The 19735-nt window shown below is 40.8% G+C and overlaps 1 protein-coding gene across 1 annotated transcript; it reads left to right on the forward strand.

Moving 5' to 3' along the window:
• Positions 1-9507: 9507 nt before the first annotated feature.
• On the forward strand, positions 9508-18785 carry LOC104923329 (molybdenum cofactor biosynthesis protein 1). The gene is made up of 10 exons (XM_027275078.1): positions 9508-9862; positions 10710-10821; positions 11615-11782; positions 13178-13342; positions 14861-14922; positions 15864-15975; positions 16398-16510; positions 16869-16979; positions 17065-17225; positions 18109-18785. Exons 1-10 carry the CDS (start codon positions 9662-9664, stop codon positions 18611-18613), a joined length of 1710 nt encoding a protein of 569 aa, XP_027130879.1. The 5' UTR covers positions 9508-9661; the 3' UTR covers positions 18614-18785.
• Positions 18786-19735: the final 950 nt, after the last annotated feature.

Below are 19735 nucleotides of genomic sequence, written 5' to 3' on the forward strand. Positions count from 1 at the left end.
TTAAAGTACTCCCCATTAAAATCCCTGCAGAGATTTTCATCTGATGGGAGGAAATACTGTAGGGTTAAGTTGCTATCTGTCCAAACTGAGTTCAGTAATGAATGAAGAGGACAAACCTAAATTATTCACATGCTGACCACCTTTTCATTAATCTCTGAGAACTAAAAAGTGCTTCACCTCTGCAGGAGTTAATAATAGCTCCTTTAAAGAAGTAAAAGGATGAAGGAGAGTCTAAACTGCTGAGGCTCAGAGTAATATGAGTCAGTGAGTGTACCCTTAACCTTACTGAACATGCCACTGTCTCCACATGTGGTCACCAAATTAAATATAATGCTAAAAATAGTCATGGTTAATTAAAAGTAACTGCACTGAAGGTCAAGTTCAAATTCAACATTCTCAAAATGACATATCATTAACTTTGACATTTTTTTTTGCTCTTTAAATATTCTGAAGATAACATAAAAAATGTCATATAATTAAATTTTATGGTCGTTCTTTTTCCCTGTGCCTCTCATCTAGATCTATGAGAATCGTTATGTTTTTTGTTGACTCAAGATGAGCCTTTTATATCTACAGATGCAGGTCCTCATCCACGGAGCCCATGTTGAACCGCCATGTTTCTACGAAGCAGCAGGCTCCATGGCTGTGAAATGAAGCCAACGCCTAAGTGCCCAAAACTGCAGTTCCTCAAACGGCCACTTGAGGACGGCTACAGATATACAGATAGATAATATTAAAATATTAAAATGTCCAACTTCACAGCAGAAATAAACATGTTTACAGCCCGCTTTTTTTTATAGAGCTCATCTGTTCAAATTCTATAAAGGTTCACCATCTTTGCGTATTTTTGGATAAGCCAGCAGAGGCAGAAATACCAAGATGGTGGCGGCAACTATAATTTACTGGTCTTTAGCACAAGTGTAAAAGTCTTGAAAAGCTGAAGTAACAACCTAAAGCTTCAATGGTCGTAATGCTTAGTTGGCATGATCACATTAACTGCTGGGAAACCGTATACTGTGATTATAGAATCAATGGTTATAATCAATGTGTATTTGCAGCTCTGCATCATTAGGAAAATCCTTTGTCCCAAACCACTGAGGTTCCTCTTAATCATTTCATGTTCAAAGTTATTTTGTAGCTGTCCTCCTCTCTTTTCTGAACATTTTTTTGTCCTTACATTTTCTGAGCAGTCTCTTGTGGCTAACACCCACTCTGGCAGAGAATTGATAATGGCTTGAGGATTAACTTCAGAGACGCGCCGCATGTGCTGGGAGTCCCCATGTCCCCCAGCTAGAAGCATAAAGTCAACAAAGGACATTGCCTTGTCCTCATGTAACACTGGATGTCAAAGAACATAGAGCTGGAGCATATTGATTATTGTTAGTGAATCTTATTGCTCATGCTGGATTGATAGCAATGACAATCCTGCCAGGAGTCATGAAGCTATTAATCCTAAAGATTTTTCAACTTGATGTTGTCTGGTATAAAGGTTAAGAGCATAGACACGCTATCAGTAGACGAAATGGCTACACATAAAGCTGCACTCTGCAGCTGGAAAGGGCAATAGTTTAGTTCTAGTTTCTGTAACGTCACAGTGTGTTTCTGAAGAGCTGTTGAGAAGTGTGGTTGCTCTCAAGGCTCAAGTCTAATACAATCAGTTAATTGAAGCCTGGTTACAGTTCAGGTGGGCGCTGTAACAGCACAGGTGAGTTCTGTAAAATAATTCATATTCAGTACAGTTGTCATGAATGGGTAAATTAGCTATAGAGAAACTGTTTTTGTACCAGGTTGTAAACATGTTTATTTCTGCTGTGAAGTTGGACATTTGAACATGGGGGCTTATGGAGACTCACTCAACTGTAGCCAGCCTCAAGTTTTTGGCACTTTCATATTCACTTCACAGCCACAGAGGTTGCCGCTTGGTTAATATTCAATTCTATTTTAATGTAACTGTCAGTACTGGTAGCTGTGTCCACCAGTTGTTACCTCCTCTGCTCTTTTCATGCTTATCATGGGCTAATTTGAACATGTTAATGTGGCAGTATAGCTAACTGAAAAACTGAGGAGTCGTATAGAGTGTGGCTGGTATCCAATCTGTAGCAGTGCAGAAACTATCCTATTAATGTGTTATCTCATAGCAGCCATTGTCCCTGACACTGGTGAAGTGGCTTAGAGGCATCAATGTGAAAGTCACCTTCTAACCATTCTGTGGAAATAAACAGGCATTCATATCATGTAATTAGACTCATGATTATAGCTGTTGTATCTCTCCTTACATATTTCATGTGCCCCCACATCAATGAAGGTCCAAGTGACCTTAGCGTGTACAGAACAGGAGCTGCATTTCACAAAACATGCAGGTGAAATAAAATGAGGACATATAACTCCTTTCATCATCCATTATTGCAATCTCAGTTACTGCCACCCAGGCATTTTATGTTTCTGTACTTAAGAGACAGGAAAGTAGAGATTGCAATGATGAATTCAACCTCCACATTTTTTTTTGTTCTATGAGGAAACTGGCAGGTGCTGTTTGCAGAAGTCAGTCAAAGAAATATGCTGTTTCTCAGATGTGGCTACAGAAACCAGAGATTCGACTTGAGGTCTACTTTGGACACATGAATAATTGAAATGCTCAGTTTCCCACAATCTTCCAGAAAAATAATTTTCTCATTAAAGTAATTGAGATTATTTCAGTAAGTGAATTTGAAATGTGAAAGGCCTCTAGTAGTTCCTAAGATAAAGTTCATTAAAGTTGAATGCAAAAAAACTGAGGAGGAATATGAAAGCATGAGCTTGCTTTGATGATCTAAAGGACTTATAATTGCTGCATGGTTTTACCCGACTAAGTTATCATTTATCATTATTTGCTGATTTCAGGAACAGGAGGATGCCCAACTTTCACCACCATATAAGCAAAACATGTGCAGACTCAATGCATCTCGAATAGCATGACAAATGCTGATGCCTCATGACTAAATAGCCTCATAAACCTGCACCACCTGCTTACCAAGCGAGTCTCATTGATGCCAACACCACAATGAGTTCCTGCTTGAGGGCAGACTAATTTAAGTGGCACCGTGTAGTTAGTCAACGGAAATCATCCTGATCTGCAGAAGATGAATGTCATGGATAATTTTCAGCATGGCCCTCTCAGAGAACAAATCCACAAAAAGAAGTTTCATCTGTAATGAAAAAAAATGTGACTCAGTTATTATTCAGTTCACTTTCCTGCTGACTAGATGGCTCCTGCTGATCTCTCTTGTAGAATTACTACATGTCTGTGAAACATTGCACACAGATGTTGACATATACACATTTTAGTGTCCTTTAACACGTTGTTTTGGTTTTAGGGTCTGCAACTTTGATCAAAGGTGTATGTGTAATGTGAAAGGTGTTGCTTGTAGTAAAAAACATGTGGGATGCTCTAAAATCTCACTGCACACTGCTTTCCCAGCAACAAACATCAGTTAAACAAAGTTAGTGACTAGCTGGTGAAAATAGTGGAGAATTTAGATTCAGATATTTTCCTTAGGAGTTGATTCAGCGCAAATCAGAGCTACAGTAAAACCATATTGAATACTGGACTTTAATTCTTTAAAATGGACACAGATTGCCACTAGTTTGATAAAGACGTGGCCAAAATCATGGCAGTCAAGATCTTTAACTGTGGCGAGAGCTGAGACCAAATCCAGGGCCATTGTGTGCTTCTTTCTAGATAGCACTGCAATCCTATCCATCATGAAACAAATCAAGAGCCTCGGAAAGGTCTTTGACTGGAGTCTCAGGTATGCAGTGACAATCTAAGCAACTATCAAGGAGCACAAGACTTGGGTCACCTCATTAGAAAGGTCTGGTCTACCCGGTATGTTCAAGGTCTGGATATACTGACATAGCATCTTACCCCAAGTCCTCTGGACTCTGCTGGTGTACGAGGAAACCCGGTTGCCATTGGAGACCCTGGAAAGGAATATTGGTAGCTACCTTGAGAGGAAAATGCCCTGGGCTGACAGCTGGTAGGCAGGACCTAAACAGATTCAAGTTCCTACCTAGCCCAGCAAATCTTCACATCTGCAAGAGTAAAGCTTGCCCTCTCTGCCCCAAGAAGGGTTCACTCGAGCACATCCAAAGCAGCTGCCCTTAAGCCCTGGGGGAGGGCTGTTACTGCTGGCAACACGTCCATGTGATGGCAATGGCAGAACCATCTCCAAAGCTGTGACCAGAAGAACATCTCCTTTGTCAGAAGCCTGAGTCACAGCTCAGCCAATATGCTTAACTTGAAGAGGCATCTCAAGTTCCCAGATGACATCATAGCATAATTGATCATCACCCATGATACACACTGCACATGGATTTTATTTCTGCAAGCTATACCTCTATTGTAGAAGATAACTTGGTTGGTTTATTCAGTAAAAGTTTAGTTTAGAGGGACTCAAATATGTCTATTTGTATCAAATCGAAGATGTTCTACACTGTTAGTTGAATCTTATTTCACAGTAACTTGGCTGGGTTTGACCTCTCCTATAATTCTCACTTATTCTCATATATGATATCTGTCTAACTCAACAAATAGACATGTTGATAAATGAGGATAATATTGTATGATACATTTCAAGAGTAAATTCAATTAAAGTTTTTTTTCTCTCATTCAGTTCACCATTAAATAAACGGATGAGATGAACAAATTTAATCCTTCCATTACGCCGCACTCAGAAAAACAACCCTGGAGATTAGCTGTTATAGTGTGACACTACTTGGTGTTAGTCATGCAAATTCATGTTCCCTCTATTTCAATAGTAAATCACTCCCACACAGAATAGGAGAGAATACTGCTGGACAAGGGTGGGAAGTGAGCCTATCATTTGAGGAATCTTTCACAATTGGCGCTGGCTTTAAATACCTCTGTTTAATTGCTGTGTCATGACAGGATAATTACCACCATCATTCCAGCCATTCAAGGAAACTAACAGGCCTGCAGACTACCTAACACTTTTTGCCTGTTGGCATGGTTTTGCAGGGAAGTGTGGCTGCTGGTTTCGCAGTAAAACGGTGGTAAAATAATATGAAGAGAGTCGGGGTGGCATTTACAGATATGAAAGGGTGTGAACATTATAAGAGGGAGCAACGTGTGGCTTCAAAGCTCTTTGATTCCAGCTTTGTTTGACACTTGTTCATTTGTGCTAATGTACTCCTCGCACCTTTACAAGACCACAGCAACACAGACGTGTCATTTTAATTTGAAGAGGGTTCAAATTCACAAGTATGATTTCATTTACATCACAACACTACTGTGCATTTCACAGCATTTGTGTGATACTTGCCATATTGTAAAATTGTCACAATAAGATAGATAGATAGATAGATAGATAGATAGATAGATAGATATACTTTATTTATCCCAAGCTGGGAAATTATAGTGCAGCAGCAGCATTACACAAAGTGACAAGTGACAACAAAAAGTAAAAATATACTATAAAGCAAACTATACATAATAAAATATAAAAAAAGCAATAGTAAATACGATAAAATAAAATATATTGTACAGAGGTATATACAGAAAGTTGGCAGTGTTAATATTTACGAAGTAGGGAGAAATGTGAGGTGACTGTAGATTATGACCTAGCTATTATACAGTGTAATAGCATGTGGCAGGAAAGATTTCCTGTATCTGTCCCTTCGACAGCGGAGCTGTAGCAGCCTGTGGGAGAAGCTGCTCCGCTGTCTGTCCACTGTGTGGTGGAGAGGATGCTGCTTATTGTCCATGATGGAGAACAGTTTATTCAGCGTCCTCCTCTCCACCACAGTCTCGAGAGACTCAAGTCTCAGTCCAAGAACAGAGCCAGCCTTCTTGATGATCTTTTCAAGTCTGTTGGTGTCGCTGGCTCTGATGATGCTGCTCTGATTTTTACTGCTTGTAAAAAGTAATTCTCACTCAATTGTATCTTTTCAGAACTGGATAAATACACCAATGTAGCTGGAGCACATTTAAAATGCAGGTTTTACAAACTGCATTTATTCGGCACAGTGACATTTTAACATGTTTTGGTTTTAGGGCTTGCAACTTTAAAAAAAAAGGCTCAGACACAGTTGCTATATTGTAAAATTCCTAAATATCCTAAAGAAAGTCATTCTAACTCCACTGTATCCTTTCAAGTTATGTTGTCTCAAATAAATACACTGATGTAGCTCTCATGGGTCTTTGGGGAAAACCTCCGCACACATTATAAATGCAGTGTGCAAAACCTGCATTTTAAATGCGATCGCTAAGGCATGGTGGCATTCTGCATGAGCTCATATCAACATCAGCTGTCCTGAGCACTGCTTTCAGATGGCTGACACTCTGACACACTGAAATGCAGAGACAAAGAGTTAATTCAAGCTTGCAAGGTTTGATGGAGAAAGAACTAAAAACTAAAAGCCAAAGCAAGGTAAATATTAGTTTCACATGGACTGAAGAAATTAGCATGTTTCACAGAATTCTTGGCTGGCTGAGATTTCATGTTTTTCTGCTCAGCTGAAGTGGTCTGTGGAGCTGGATATATTTCAGGTGCTAAAAGGAGAATGGTGAGAGGCAATAGAAACTTTCATAAGCTTTCATTTGTAGAGAGGTGTTTTGGGAATGTGCTTCGCAGCGTAGCATGGAAACTGGAGCTGATCGATAACTATGTAGTCAATAACTCTATGATCAATAACCTGTCCACCTACACAAAGGACATAAGTGTTAGACAGTATTGCATCTTTCTTCCTTTAACACAAAGCAGTGTTGAGGAGAAAACATGTTTGTCAAGGAGTCCTTTTCTCTTGGAATGAAAGACCGTATTTTAGTTTAACGTGTAATTTTTATTGTTAGCTATTTAAATCTTGGGTGACCCTTGGTTTGTTTGCTTTTAGTGTAATGATATAATAATGCTGAAATCCACAGAAAATGTTTTTAATGATGTGTTATTTTGTAGACCTATTATTGAATTTGTCCTGACCTTCTCATTGATTTATTCTTGTGGGAATTTAAATGTTCAAAACCAAAAATCAATTGTGCATTCACTACAGTACGCACTGTGTGCAAATTAACAATTAGTTAATTAATTGATTCATTTGTGAACTGTCAATTAAAGGTCCCATATTGTAGAAAGTGAGTTTTTCCAGTTTTCTTTTGTGCTATATATATATATATACTGTGAAAGTATCAGAATACTGTGTCACTCAGAAAACAGCCAGGTAATCAAAAGAGAGACTCATTAATATTAACGAGACAAAACGCAACATAAAACATCCTGTTCTTGTTAGAGTTCCAGAGAGAAGCATGAAAGAGGAGAACTGTGCTGAGATACGTGCTACTTCAAACCACAAATATATCTTCTTACAGATATCAAGCCTCCATATTTGATGCCCTCTATGACAGTAAACTGAATATCTTTGGGTTGTAGACAAAACAAGACATTTTGGGGTGGACCTTGGTCTTTGGGAGACAGTAATCAATAATTTTCACTGTTTTATGACTTTTTATGGAACAAACAACTAATCAATTAATTGGGGAGAATATAATAATAATAGTTAAAAGTTACAGGCCAAAAAATGTAGTGAGAGCTCAAGAATTTTCATTATGTCCTATATGTCTGAGTTGGTAAAGACCTTAAAGAATTAACTTGATTTCACTTATGATTAGTATACAAGTGATTAGCCTCTCCTATATATATAATAGAACTCTGAACACAGTGTCATTAAACTCAGAGTTCATTAAATTCAGAGTTCTATTGTTGCTGTTGCTGATGCTGAGTCATGTTCAACACTGGTGGAGCCTTGTGGCCTGTGAGGGCCTTCTGCCACCCACTGCTGGACCGTATTGGCCTGTGTGCTGATCCAAGACATTAACTTCTGTATAATCCCTCAACAAAAACACCTCTATGTGTCAGTTAGAATATGGTTCACCTCACTTTTGATAGATTAAAGAAAATCACTGGTACGACAATGTGAACGCCATAAAAAGGTTTTGTTTTTGCTCAGAAGCGCATCGCGTGTCAACTGCACATGATTTAAATAAAACGTGATGGGTTTTATAAGCCCTGCACATGATTTAAATAAAACGTGATGGGTTTTATAAGCCCAAAGCACGCACACACACACACACACACACACACACACACACACACACATTTGTGCATTTAATTATGGTTCAGATGTAAATAAGATTGATTTGCACAGGGTACATATTATAAAAAATTTGATACTGGCAAGGCTGAACTCAGCAGGGCTACTGCAAAAACATATACTACAAAACACTAGGTATTGTGTCCTAACGAGGTGTGTTGATTATGATACAAGACCCCTCATCAAGAAACAGAAACAGTCTGCAGATCCAACAGTTGGTTCTGCTATTTAAAGCTTTGGGAGCGAGCTGTTACTTTTCACAAATATGGACTAAAGGAGCAAAGAAGTATCCAAAATGAAATGACTGTAGCTGTATTTGCCAAACAGGAATTTTGCAGCCAGAACATTCACCCTGTTACCCTCCTATTAATTTTACACAGACTTCATTTTCTACGATCAAGTATATGCGATATGTTGATTGGTATGCTGAGTGTCCTGCCAAAAACAAAATGTTCTGTGTTATTCTCTTTATCTCATGAGTCAGTCAGTGTGTGTTTCCATGCTTCCATTTAAATGCCAAAGTGCCATGTATCCTCCAAAAAGACTAATTCAAAATTGTACTGTCATCTAGTGGACACATCACACATTGCAAACAGTATCCTCAAGCGCAGTACAGTGAAGTATACATGTAGGCATATTCACTATGAAAAGCTAAAGCTATAATAGACTGTTTTTCATCACATTGACATTAGAGTTCATTACAGAGCTTGGGCAGCTTGTCCAAAAATACATAAATAAATAAAAAATAAATATAGTTTAAAGTGCAGAGCAGTTAAAACCAAGTTAAAGGCTGAAAAATAAGGTGCTCTGTGCCTCACAGTAGCAGTTAAAATGTTAATATGACATTGCATTACAGTGTGATGGGGGAGGGTGGTGAGAGTTGTTGTTGCTGTTCAAGAGCTTAATGACCTAATTATAAAATTTCAGTTACATGATATCAAGATCACATCATCACGTTCATCATCACAACAGATCTTTTTAAAATATCCTAATTGCTATAATTATAAACTCCTGTCGCCTCCACCTCTTGTTTACAGTTTTTTATTTTGTGGGCAGTTAAATCTTATACTCTGTGTAGGCTGGTTATATTAAATGCATATATTGTATTCAGTTTTTTCTTTTGTGTTTGTATGTAAAATGGACAGTTCCGCCATGCAAGTGGGGCACCACCTTAAATCTTGCCTAGGGCCGGGACTGGATCACAGGACAAAGTTACATGTGAGAACAGGCATATGTTGGTGAGAAATTATTTGTTATGAGATAGTAGAAAAGTTACACAATGTTGCAGAACTGAAGTAAAAGAAATAAGGTTTCTGAATCAAAACGTGATAATCCCCTCCAAGACTACATTACCCAGCGTGCACCAGCGCTTGCGTACGTCGCCACGATTGGCTGACGCTGATACTCCCCTCCTAGCCTTGGAGTTAACTGTCATGTTTTGCTGCAGTGTGGAAGCGGCACACACAGACGACTCTCACACACACAAACACGGAGGCTGTCACAAAACACAACAACTATGGCGGCTCACGTCAGCATGTGCCGCCGCGTGTTTGACTTTAACACTTTAACACACGTCCGAAAAGTCTCGCAGTGCGTCAGCGGCAACGCTCAGCGTCTGTATTCAAGTGCCACGCAAAAGGAAAACGAGCTTGAACTTGGAGAGTCCACTTTATCTGCTGGCAACTTCACCGCATCTCTGAAAACCGGGTCGAGAGAGGTAATACACGCTGCAGAAACACTGCTCACAAGTCTCACCTGCAGCGGAGGTTTTGTCTAATAGCTCACGTTAGTTAGTGACTGTCAGGTGACAGGTTATTTCAGTTTTTAACGCGAGTTAGCCACAACCTGTGTGCAGATAAGGGCCTGATACGGCAGCTAACAATGGTAGAGACTAAACATTAACCCAGCAAAGTTAATGACTACGACAGGGTGGAAAAATGTATTTGCAGAAGGGCAAACCAGCAAACTGCATTTTACTAGTTAGTTGCTTTGTCTGTCTAGTACTATCATGAACTGAGTAAATATTTATCTAAAGTGTTTTTCTGAGAAGTTGTTGTTGAAGGGATTTCACCCAGACTGATGACTTTAACCTTTTTAACCTCCGATTATTTTCATATTGTGAATAAAACTCATTCATTCTGATGTGATTTAATCTATCACTGAGTGCTGGCCACTTCTTACATAACAGCTGCTACTGCTGACAGTCAAAGGTCTTTTACAAAGCCATGTCAGTGTGACTGACTTGGAGCCTTTTGATGACTTGATGCTTTTATTTAAATGTATAGGTTAAACACATAACCCTGTGTTGTTGTTTTTTTTTTCCCTGAGTTTTGGTATCTTGCAAAAACTGCAAATCATTGAACTGTTTTCCAGTTTAGGGACGCAAATTCAGCCTCAGACTAAGGCACCGATATTCTTTGACGAGACTCGATGGATAAAATGGACGTACAGAGAACAGAAAGCATCTTGTGTTTGATGCAGAGATAGCATAGCATTACCCTCATTACCATCTGTGCATCACATCATTTCCACAGTGTCATTGTCCTGTTGTCTTTATCCCTCAGGAGAGGCTGAGAGACGACAGCACGCTGCCCTTTTCGGCGTTCTTGACCGACAACTTTGGCCGGAGGCACAGCTACCTTCGCATCTCCCTGACTGAGAAATGCAACCTGCGCTGTGAGTGCCTGGTGCTTTATCCAGCTACACATTCAGTAATCATGATTATACTGCTGCCACTATTACCACATCTTCTTTTTACGATTTTACTGACCCTCAAGGGAGCACAGTTTTGCTTCCCTTTAGTGCTTGAGCTGCTGTCAAAAATGTTTCAGCAGTAGTGATTGAAGGTATTCTAACATCGTGATACCTTGTGATGACACACCAAGTGAGGGCGTTTTTCTAAAGGGAATGGTTCTTACCTGCGTGTGTTCCTTTTCTCCTTTTTTTTTTTTTCAAGGGCGCTGTTGTTTTTTGTCTGTTTTATTCTTAAAACAGACAAATTTGTCTGTTTGTTGTTATTTGGATAAATCTTTATGAACTAAATGAAATTATATTTTGCAAACAACATTAGTAGTAGTGCTGACAAAGTCAGTTCATCTAACTTTATCAAGTTTATCTGAAATCATCATTTTTCCATTTCTTTACCCACTTATCCTCATCGGAGTCATAGTGGGGCTGGAGCCTATCCCAGCTGACTGGTCGCCAGCACATAGAGACAAACAACCATTCACACTCACATCCATGGGCAATTTAGAATCACCAATTAACCTATTAGATGCACGTCTTTGGACTGTGGGAGGAAGCCGAAGTACCCAAAGAGAACCCACGCTAAACACAGACTCCACACAGAAAGGCCCCAGCCGCTCGTATATAGCCACTCATGGTGGCTAAAAAAATGTGAACTCGTGATAACGTAGAAGCATCTGCTGAGTGGCTGATTACATCTTTGGTATCTTCTTCACATTTTCAGGTCAGTACTGCATGCCAGAGGAAGGGGTGAAGCTCACGCCACGCGGCCAGCTGCTGTCCACCTCCGAGGTACTGACCCTGGCTCGCCTTTTCGTCCAGGAAGGGGTGGAGAAAATCCGGCTCACTGGAGGAGAGCCCCTCATCAGACCTGATGTCCTGGATATCATCTGTAAGAAACAAGTGGAGAAACTGAGTCTGTAGGGTTATCAGTTGGTATTAAGGTGTGTTTGGCCAGCACGCAGAGAGTGAAATCAAGTTAGAGCAAACACGAACAGGATTGTGACACCATGTCACCATATGACTCAACGTTTGGTATGCCAGGCTATCAGTGATTCATGTGTTAACCACAACTTCTCTAAATCACACGGAGAAAGAAAAGGACAAAGAGGAGAGAAGCAAGACTAAGTTAAATGTTCCATGCATGCCTCCAGACTGTCATACATGTGGAAGAGAAAATGATTTGTCACGCCACAGCTGTGTGCTTCGTCTAATGACATATTATCACACCATTTCGATTTCACAGCCTAATTTGTAGATGAGGCGACGCAGCCTCAGTCACTGAGGATCATGCTCTGAGAACAGGGTTTCTGGGAACAACATCAAAGCATGACGTGAATGAACAAAGCAATGTGATGTGATCGACTGGTAATGTCTTTGTAGAAAGAGGATGTCAGGCTGCCAACAGCCCCATAAAGATCAGTAATTATCACAGTGTCATGTGACAGGCCACTACTGTGACCTCACATGACCCTTGTTAAGGTTTACTTAAGTGGATCATTTGAATTAAGTTGGAACAGTAACCAGACTTTTGATCTACTGTATTTGTTCTCTGTTCACTGAGAGGTTTTCTAAAATGTGATTATGTGTTTCAGGGATGAGGTGGGTGGTTGGTGTTATGAAACTAGTGCTTAACGAAATGCATCAGTAAAACATAAGAAATGTCTTAGCTAGTAAAGATTCATGTGTAAATGTGAAACAGTGTGCCAAAGAACACTGAATCATTTGTAACTCAGTTTCAAGGAAACTGCTCTATCAGCAACCTTTCACAAACAATCGACTATGTAAACTCAAAGTCACTGTGGCATCACAGGCTGTAACATGAATGCCAAATCCACTTTCAGGAGTCCTAGTTATCCATATACAGTTTATAGTTATGTACTTTGTACTTGTACTTGTCTTGTACTTGCTAACGTAACCATCGCTATGAGGTCATTCAGTCTGACATTATTAGTTGAAGGTAACCCTATTAGGGTACAGGTACAATCGGGTGATGTGAAATGTATTTTTCCATCAGCTCCTGCAATTTTGATTTAAAATGTTACCTAGAATAATTATAAAAAATAAAAAGATGTCATAATAATAATTGTTATCATGGGATTAATGTAACTAAATAATAAACTAACTAACTGTAACTAAATAATCTAAAATAATAGGTAATATTAGTTGTAATTTATAATGGGTTAATAAGTAAAAAAGGGGTCTTGTCTCATACAGTAGTTACACTGTTTATGTCTCACTCTCTGTCTCTTTGTTGCTTCGTGTTTTGTTTTTTCTCCCTCCACAGCAGAGCTGAGGAAGCTGGAGGGCCTGAAAACCATCGCAGTGACAACCAACGGCATGAACTTGGCCAGACTTCTGCCTAGGTTGAAAGATGCTGGCCTCGACCTGATAAACATAAGCCTGGATTCACTGGTCCCTGCCAAATTTGAGTTCATTGTCAGGCGGAAAGGTACGAAAAAGTATTTGACCCATAAATTCAGCTGCAAGATTATTACATCCTTGTAATAATCTTGCAGTGTCATGCCCTGCTGAAATTATTTGAAGTGGGCTTGTATGAGGTACATAGTTGGGAGATGGTGGTCCCCAGTTTGGAGAAGCAAACAGGAGGACCAGCACAGAAGCTAAACAATGTACTGCTGTGGACAGGGGCAGCAACAAAATGTATTTTAGCTGCCTAATAAAGCCCGGCTGATTTTCACTGCTTTACCTTGCTGTCTGACAGCCCTTAATATTGTTTACCCTGCAGAACATGGGAGTTCGTGTACCACTGTCTGATTCACAGCTAATGTGGTGCGGTGGGCCAGTAACTCTGGTGTTCTGCTAGGAAAAATAAATGACATTGTTTATCTATGAAGTGTGGTGGCTTTAAGCATTGAGCATAGATCAACATAAACACTGCAGTTTCTCATCAAACAGAGCTTTTCTGATGGTCCACCTGTCTTTTTTTTTTCTTTTTTAAACTGGGGGTGTGCAGGGGTGACTTGTGTTGAATAAAGAGCACAGATGAATGTTGTTTTGATCACACTCCAAGCAACTGGTATTGTTAGGTCTTCAGTTTCTTTGAAACTTTTATCCCTAGAAAAAAAAATGTGGAAAAGCTGTTGCAGTTCTCAGTGGTTGATTATCTGAGTTAATACTGTGTTATGCATATGTAACTGTTGTTTTGGGTCTGTACCCTTTGGTTATTGAAGGAGCCTGCAAGCTCTAAACACAGTGGAGTGGAGGTAACAGCAGAGCAGAGCTCTGGGTGGTCGGCTTATAAAAGGTGGGCACAGATGGACCAACTGAGATCAGGAAATGGAAGAGAGGAAAACGTGTTCTTTGAGCCAGTCCACTTCCACTTCCACAACACCTGACTGTTTTTTTTGTTCAGTAAAGTGGTGAGGAGACACTATCTGTAGGTATAGCATGAAGAAAATCTTTTCACCTAGCCCTCAGTAAGCTTATTTTGGACAACACCATGCGTGGCATTTAAACATGGTGACTAAACATGAGCCTCAGTTCCTACAGAGAAGCTGACAAGCAGTCTAAGTCTACCTGGATTTGTGGGTTTTGTGCAGATTAAAACAAATCACGAGTCTGACCATGGTAGTTTGCTGTTAAAAAGCTCTGGCTGCTGCCCAGTGATTATCTGGAGATGTGGTCTGTGGAAAATCATCGGCTTTGTCAGATATTACAATGCAGTGAATGTACGTTGTGAAAGTTTGTAAAACTCAAGCAGACACATATGTGACATATGTGATGTGTGAGACATTTGTATCACTGAGCTCTAATCTCAAGATTGTCCTAAGTGTATCTCATATACATTTTTTATCTAAAACCTCCCACCAATCTCCACCTTAGATTTGAATTGGTAGCACAAAATCCAAATATCTCAAGGTATGATGATTTGTTTATTAAAATGTTTTTTGTATTTCATCCACATTTAAGCATTTAATCAGTAAATCTCCGTCTTTGATTTTCCCAGGGTTCCACAAGGTCATGGAGGGCATCGATAAGGCAGTCGAAATGGGCTACAACCCTGTCAAGGTATTTTGTTCAGCTTTTCCTACTTTTTAGTTCATTTATTCATTTTTATACCCCTCTTTTATTTCTGTTTTTTTCTTTGTGTGTTTTTTTGTTTGTATCCCATCCAAGACTGTTTGTTTAGAAAAGAGACGGCACACTGAAGAGTCACTTCTTCTATCCGTGTCGTTTGGTTTAGCCACTCCCATACAGGAACAGCAGCAGGTCCTGAGTTCATTGACTCTAATAGGAGAAGTGAACATGAGCAGAGTCTTTGACCTCAAAGTCACTGAAATAACTGATTGGACCTATCACGCATCTCCTGACAAAAAGTTTTCAGACAGACAAATTGGGAGAAAACAAACTTTGTTCAAGATCTGTCTCAGTCTCAGCAGCTTCTCTCTGGTGCTGAACCATCAGTTTGGTTTCACCAAAGATGATTTTTAACAACTAAACTAAAACTGAAACAACTCTCTGAACTATCTCTGCACCTTGCCCACTTAGGAAACAGGAAGTGTATAGCGTTTTCATATCAGTGGCACAGCTTGTAATAGATACATTTTTGGCCATACTCATCATGTCATGATCATGTTCTGACTGCGTCAGTCATATTCAGGACACCCTGTTTTACTGTCTTGTCTTGTATGACAGAAGATTAACATTTAATGTGACCATATTAAAATGTTTTATTAGAAAATGGTGTGTTGTATTTCTGACTTTGAACATCATCTTGCCTCAGGAAAACCTGAATGGTTCATTTCCACATTGAGAACATTCCCCTGATTTCAGCAAAATGGGCAATTAAATACTGATTTGTGCATCTTTAGAAAGTCGTTTTTATTAGTGCAGTTGGGTGTTGTTACTAAAATGTCTCGCTGCTGTGTGGTTTTGGTCTTGAACTTGGCGTTCTTACAGTTAAGGTAGATCAGGTAGTAATCAGTGTTGTTTTATGCTGCTCTCTGCAGGTTAACTGTGTTATCATGCGAGGCCTTAATGAGGATGAGCTGCTCGATTTTGTGGCACTGACGGAGAAAAAGCCTCTGGAGGTGCGCTTTATCGAATACATGCCCTTCGATGGTGAGTGCTCACTGCCCACGATGTCTCATTACACAGGTTTGCAAAGGTACCTCAAGAATCAGGACGTATGCAGGAGATTGTCCACGAGTTAATCAATCATGGTTGGTGTCATGATTGTAGATTAAAACATTTTTAAACAGGTTATTCTGCTTATAACGCTCAATGGTGATGCAACTGATTTTAAATCATTCAATCCGATTTTGTAATTAACCATTCGGCATTGTCCCATCAGCATTTTACATCTCATACATCTGTTTTCTAGATATACAGAACATACAATACTTCACACCAAGGCTAATCGGTTATTTAACGTACATAAATGCATCACAGGTTGTTGAACTGTCAGTGAGCTGAAAGATGCTGTAGCTGGTGATATGCTCCACCCACCACTGACCCTCCACTGCATTGTTTCTTCTCTGCAGGCAACAAGTGGAACTTTAAGAAGATGGTGAGTTACCAGGAGATGCTGGACCGCATTAGGCAGCGGTGGCCCGACCTGGAGATGCTTCAAACTGGACACACAGACACCGCCAAGGTACTATATTTCCCAAGTATTGATTTGCTCCTGTCAGGAGGTGAAACATTGATAAAGATGATTTATTTAAAAAAAAATCTGAAATATCAACCAGGATGTCAGGTTTGATTCTTGTTTAAGTGTATTATTACAGCACAGAACTGAATTCACCTGATCAACTGTAAGTCATTCAGCCTTGAAACGTTCAGAACTCACTTCTTACCAGCAGACAAACATGTAGTTGGTTCTCTGATTCAATGCTGCGTCTGAGAAAGACATGAAGTAACTGAACACTTTTCATCAATCAATCTTTGAAACAATTTTTGAAGAAATCGTTCACAGGAATAATCGTTTGACACTCTTCTCTGTCTTGTCGCAGACATTTAAGGTGCCCGGCTTCAAAGGTCAGGTGGGCTTCATCACTTCCATGTCTGAACATTTCTGTGGCTCCTGCAACCGCTTGCGCATCACTGCAGATGGCAGCCTGAAGGTAAAGCTAAGGTCGACCTTTGTTAGATGTTTTTGTGTTAATAATCTCATCCGTGATTGTTAACATCTTGTCCGTCTTCTCTCAGGTGTGTTTGTTCGGGAACTCTGAGGTGTCCCTGAGAGATGTGTTGCGCTCGGGTGCATCACATGAAGAGCTGCTGCAAATCATCGGAGCTGCTGTAGGCAGGAAGAAGAAACAACACGCAGGTAGATTCGATGTGTACACTTTGTATACAACACATCATTTGTGAGGTATACTCACAGATTATTAAGGAACTTCTACTGGAATGTAATATCTTCCCTCTCTGCGTCTTCAGGCATGTTCAGTATCTCCCAGATGAAGAACAGGCCCATGATCCTCATGGCTGTACGTACAAATCTCACACTCTGTTTGTTCTGTCACTGCTCAGTCACGATTTCTTTCTGATGTTGTGATCATTCTACATTCACAACCTACTCATAGTAAATCATGCAGGTTTAAGATGAATTTACAATGGAATGAATTTAATTTTTATCTGACGTGTGAATAATGCATCTGAATATGAGGTTTCCTTGACTAACATTCTCGTGTTACCCTCAGCAGGCACCACATCCCAAAGGCCGCTGTCTCTGCCAAATTCAGAAGACAGCCAGAGAGCTTTCCCCAGTGTTTGCCAGCTTATGAACGACACATTTCTCTGTCCAGTAGCAGCCCGTGGCATGGGCCTTTCAGGCAGCAGGAGAGTCCTGAACGGAGACGGTCTTTTGTGCCTTCCAGACTGCACTGCTAGAACCTTAATGAGTGTTAGGTCGCATATCAACACAGAAAAAACGACTGCGACAGACAACATCTCCCGTGTAGCACCCCTTCACTCCTCTGATTTTGGTGATGGCCTCACTTTCACCGGTTTTCACACTAAGACTGCAAGTTTTACAAATGTCACAAGCTACACTAACAAAGACTGTCTCAGGTACGCACAAGCCAGGGGTCCCAATGCTTTGAGGAGCCACTTACTCAGGACCCCAGGAGCACCTCATTTTTGCACACTACTAATGAATGACAAACTGCATGTTAAACACCACAGTGTTCGACTGTGTCACAATCAAAGTTCCAGCGAAGACCCCAGTGGCACACGCCAACCGTTTGTGAGTGATCAGGCCGAGTCAGATATCAACGGTGAAGCCCAGCTAACGCACACAGATGCCCAGGGTCGAGCCACAATGGTGGACGTTGGAGGGAAAGTTCCCACACGTCGCACAGCCACAGCCTGCGCCACAGTCATCTTGGGCCCCGCTGCCTTCCGGCTGCTTCGGGATAACCAGCTGGCTAAGGGTGACGCCTTGGCAGTGGCGCAGTTGGCTGGTATCATGGCTTCCAAGCAGACCTCAGCCCTCATCCCGCTCTGCCACCCGCTGCCCTTAGACCACGCCTCTGTCACCTTTGACCTCAATGAGCTGCAGAATGCTGTGGTCATCACGGCAACGTGCCGCACTACGGGCAGGACAGGAGTTGAGATGGAAGCTTTGACAGCTGTCTCTGTCGCAGCGCTGACTGTCTATGACATGTGCAAGGCAGTGAGCCATGACATCATCATCACAGATGTTAAACTGATCAGTAAGACGGGCGGGAAGAGAGACTTTCATCGCCATCCTTGACCTCCTCCCACACCAATGAATCCATCGCTGGAATACAGAGTGTCATTTTTTTTTTTTTTTTTTTCAATTTTTGCTTACAGTGTCACTTATCCCACACAATATGAATCAAGTTATCGGTCTTAAAGGTCCAGTGTGTAGGATTTAGTGGCAGTAGTGAAGTTGCCGATTGCAACCAAATGAATTCTCTCCCACACCTTATGCTCTTCTTCCAAGCATGTAAGAAAAACTCTAAATTCACATGAGAAGCAAAAAAGCTCATATCTAGATCAGTGTTTGGTTTGTCTGTTCTGAGCTACTGTACACAAATTGCAGTTCAAACTCCGTAGAAGAGGACCCTCTGCCACTGTAGATCTTAAGGGCTCATTTTGAGACAGCAGAAAAACACAACAGTTCTTATTTTCAGGTGATTTTACTCTGATGAAAACATATGAATGAATATTGTGTAACATTTCTGTCAATAGATACTTCTAAAACTGACACATTGGACCTTTAATGTGAGGCAAATAATGTCAGTGTCATACTTTTCCTGTCATACACATCTGAAAAATAGTGCATCAAGTGAAGAGCTTGTATGATGACTAGGGATGCAACGATACATCGTGACACGATTAAAATCGGTACAAATGCGTGACGACTCGCATCGGTTGACAGAAAAAATGAATCGCGATTCTTGGGAATGCGAGAGAAGTAGGATATGTTTTTTTTTATTAGAAATAGGTTACGTTGTGGCTGCAGCTTCCACTGCCGCATCTGCCTTTCTGTGTCACACACACACACACACACACCCCTACACACATGCGCAGTAGTGGTAATCGGCGTCAGGCCTGACTGTACTGTAAATGATACCATAACACAGATCCTCCAGGAATTCACGATGTTGCAATTTGCAACTTCAACGCAACTTCAGTGAATCCCTGTGAATTCAGGGGTGTTGCAATCTTAACCAATCACCGCAACTTCCGCGCAGTCTGCACGGGGGATTAAAGTCGGGTCAGGGACGGCCGCACGGTGCGGGAGGATCCTCTCGTGGGACCTCTCGCCGGCGCTGGTCCGAGGCGGTGCGCCGCGACCGGCTCTGCGTTTACAGCGCCCGGACCTCGCCGTTCCCCGTGGACTCTCATT

Source organism: Larimichthys crocea, chromosome XXIV (assembly GCF_000972845.2).
Source record: "Larimichthys crocea isolate SSNF chromosome XXIV, L_crocea_2.0, whole genome shotgun sequence".
NCBI classification, from domain to species: Eukaryota; Metazoa; Chordata; class Actinopteri; family Sciaenidae; genus Larimichthys; species Larimichthys crocea.

Bases quoted from the DNA above. Each gene is read 5' to 3' on its own strand.
- LOC104923329 (XM_027275078.1), top strand. From the start codon at position 9,662: ATGGCGGCTCACGTCAGCATGTGCCGCCGCGTGTTTGACTTTAACACT. The intron at 15,976-16,397 runs GTGAGTGCTCAC...TCTTCTCTGCAG, and splicing joins CGAATACATGCCCTTCGATG to GCAACAAGTGGAACTTTAAG. The intron at 16,511-16,868 runs GTACTATATTTC...GTCTTGTCGCAG, and splicing joins GACACACAGACACCGCCAAG to ACATTTAAGGTGCCCGGCTT.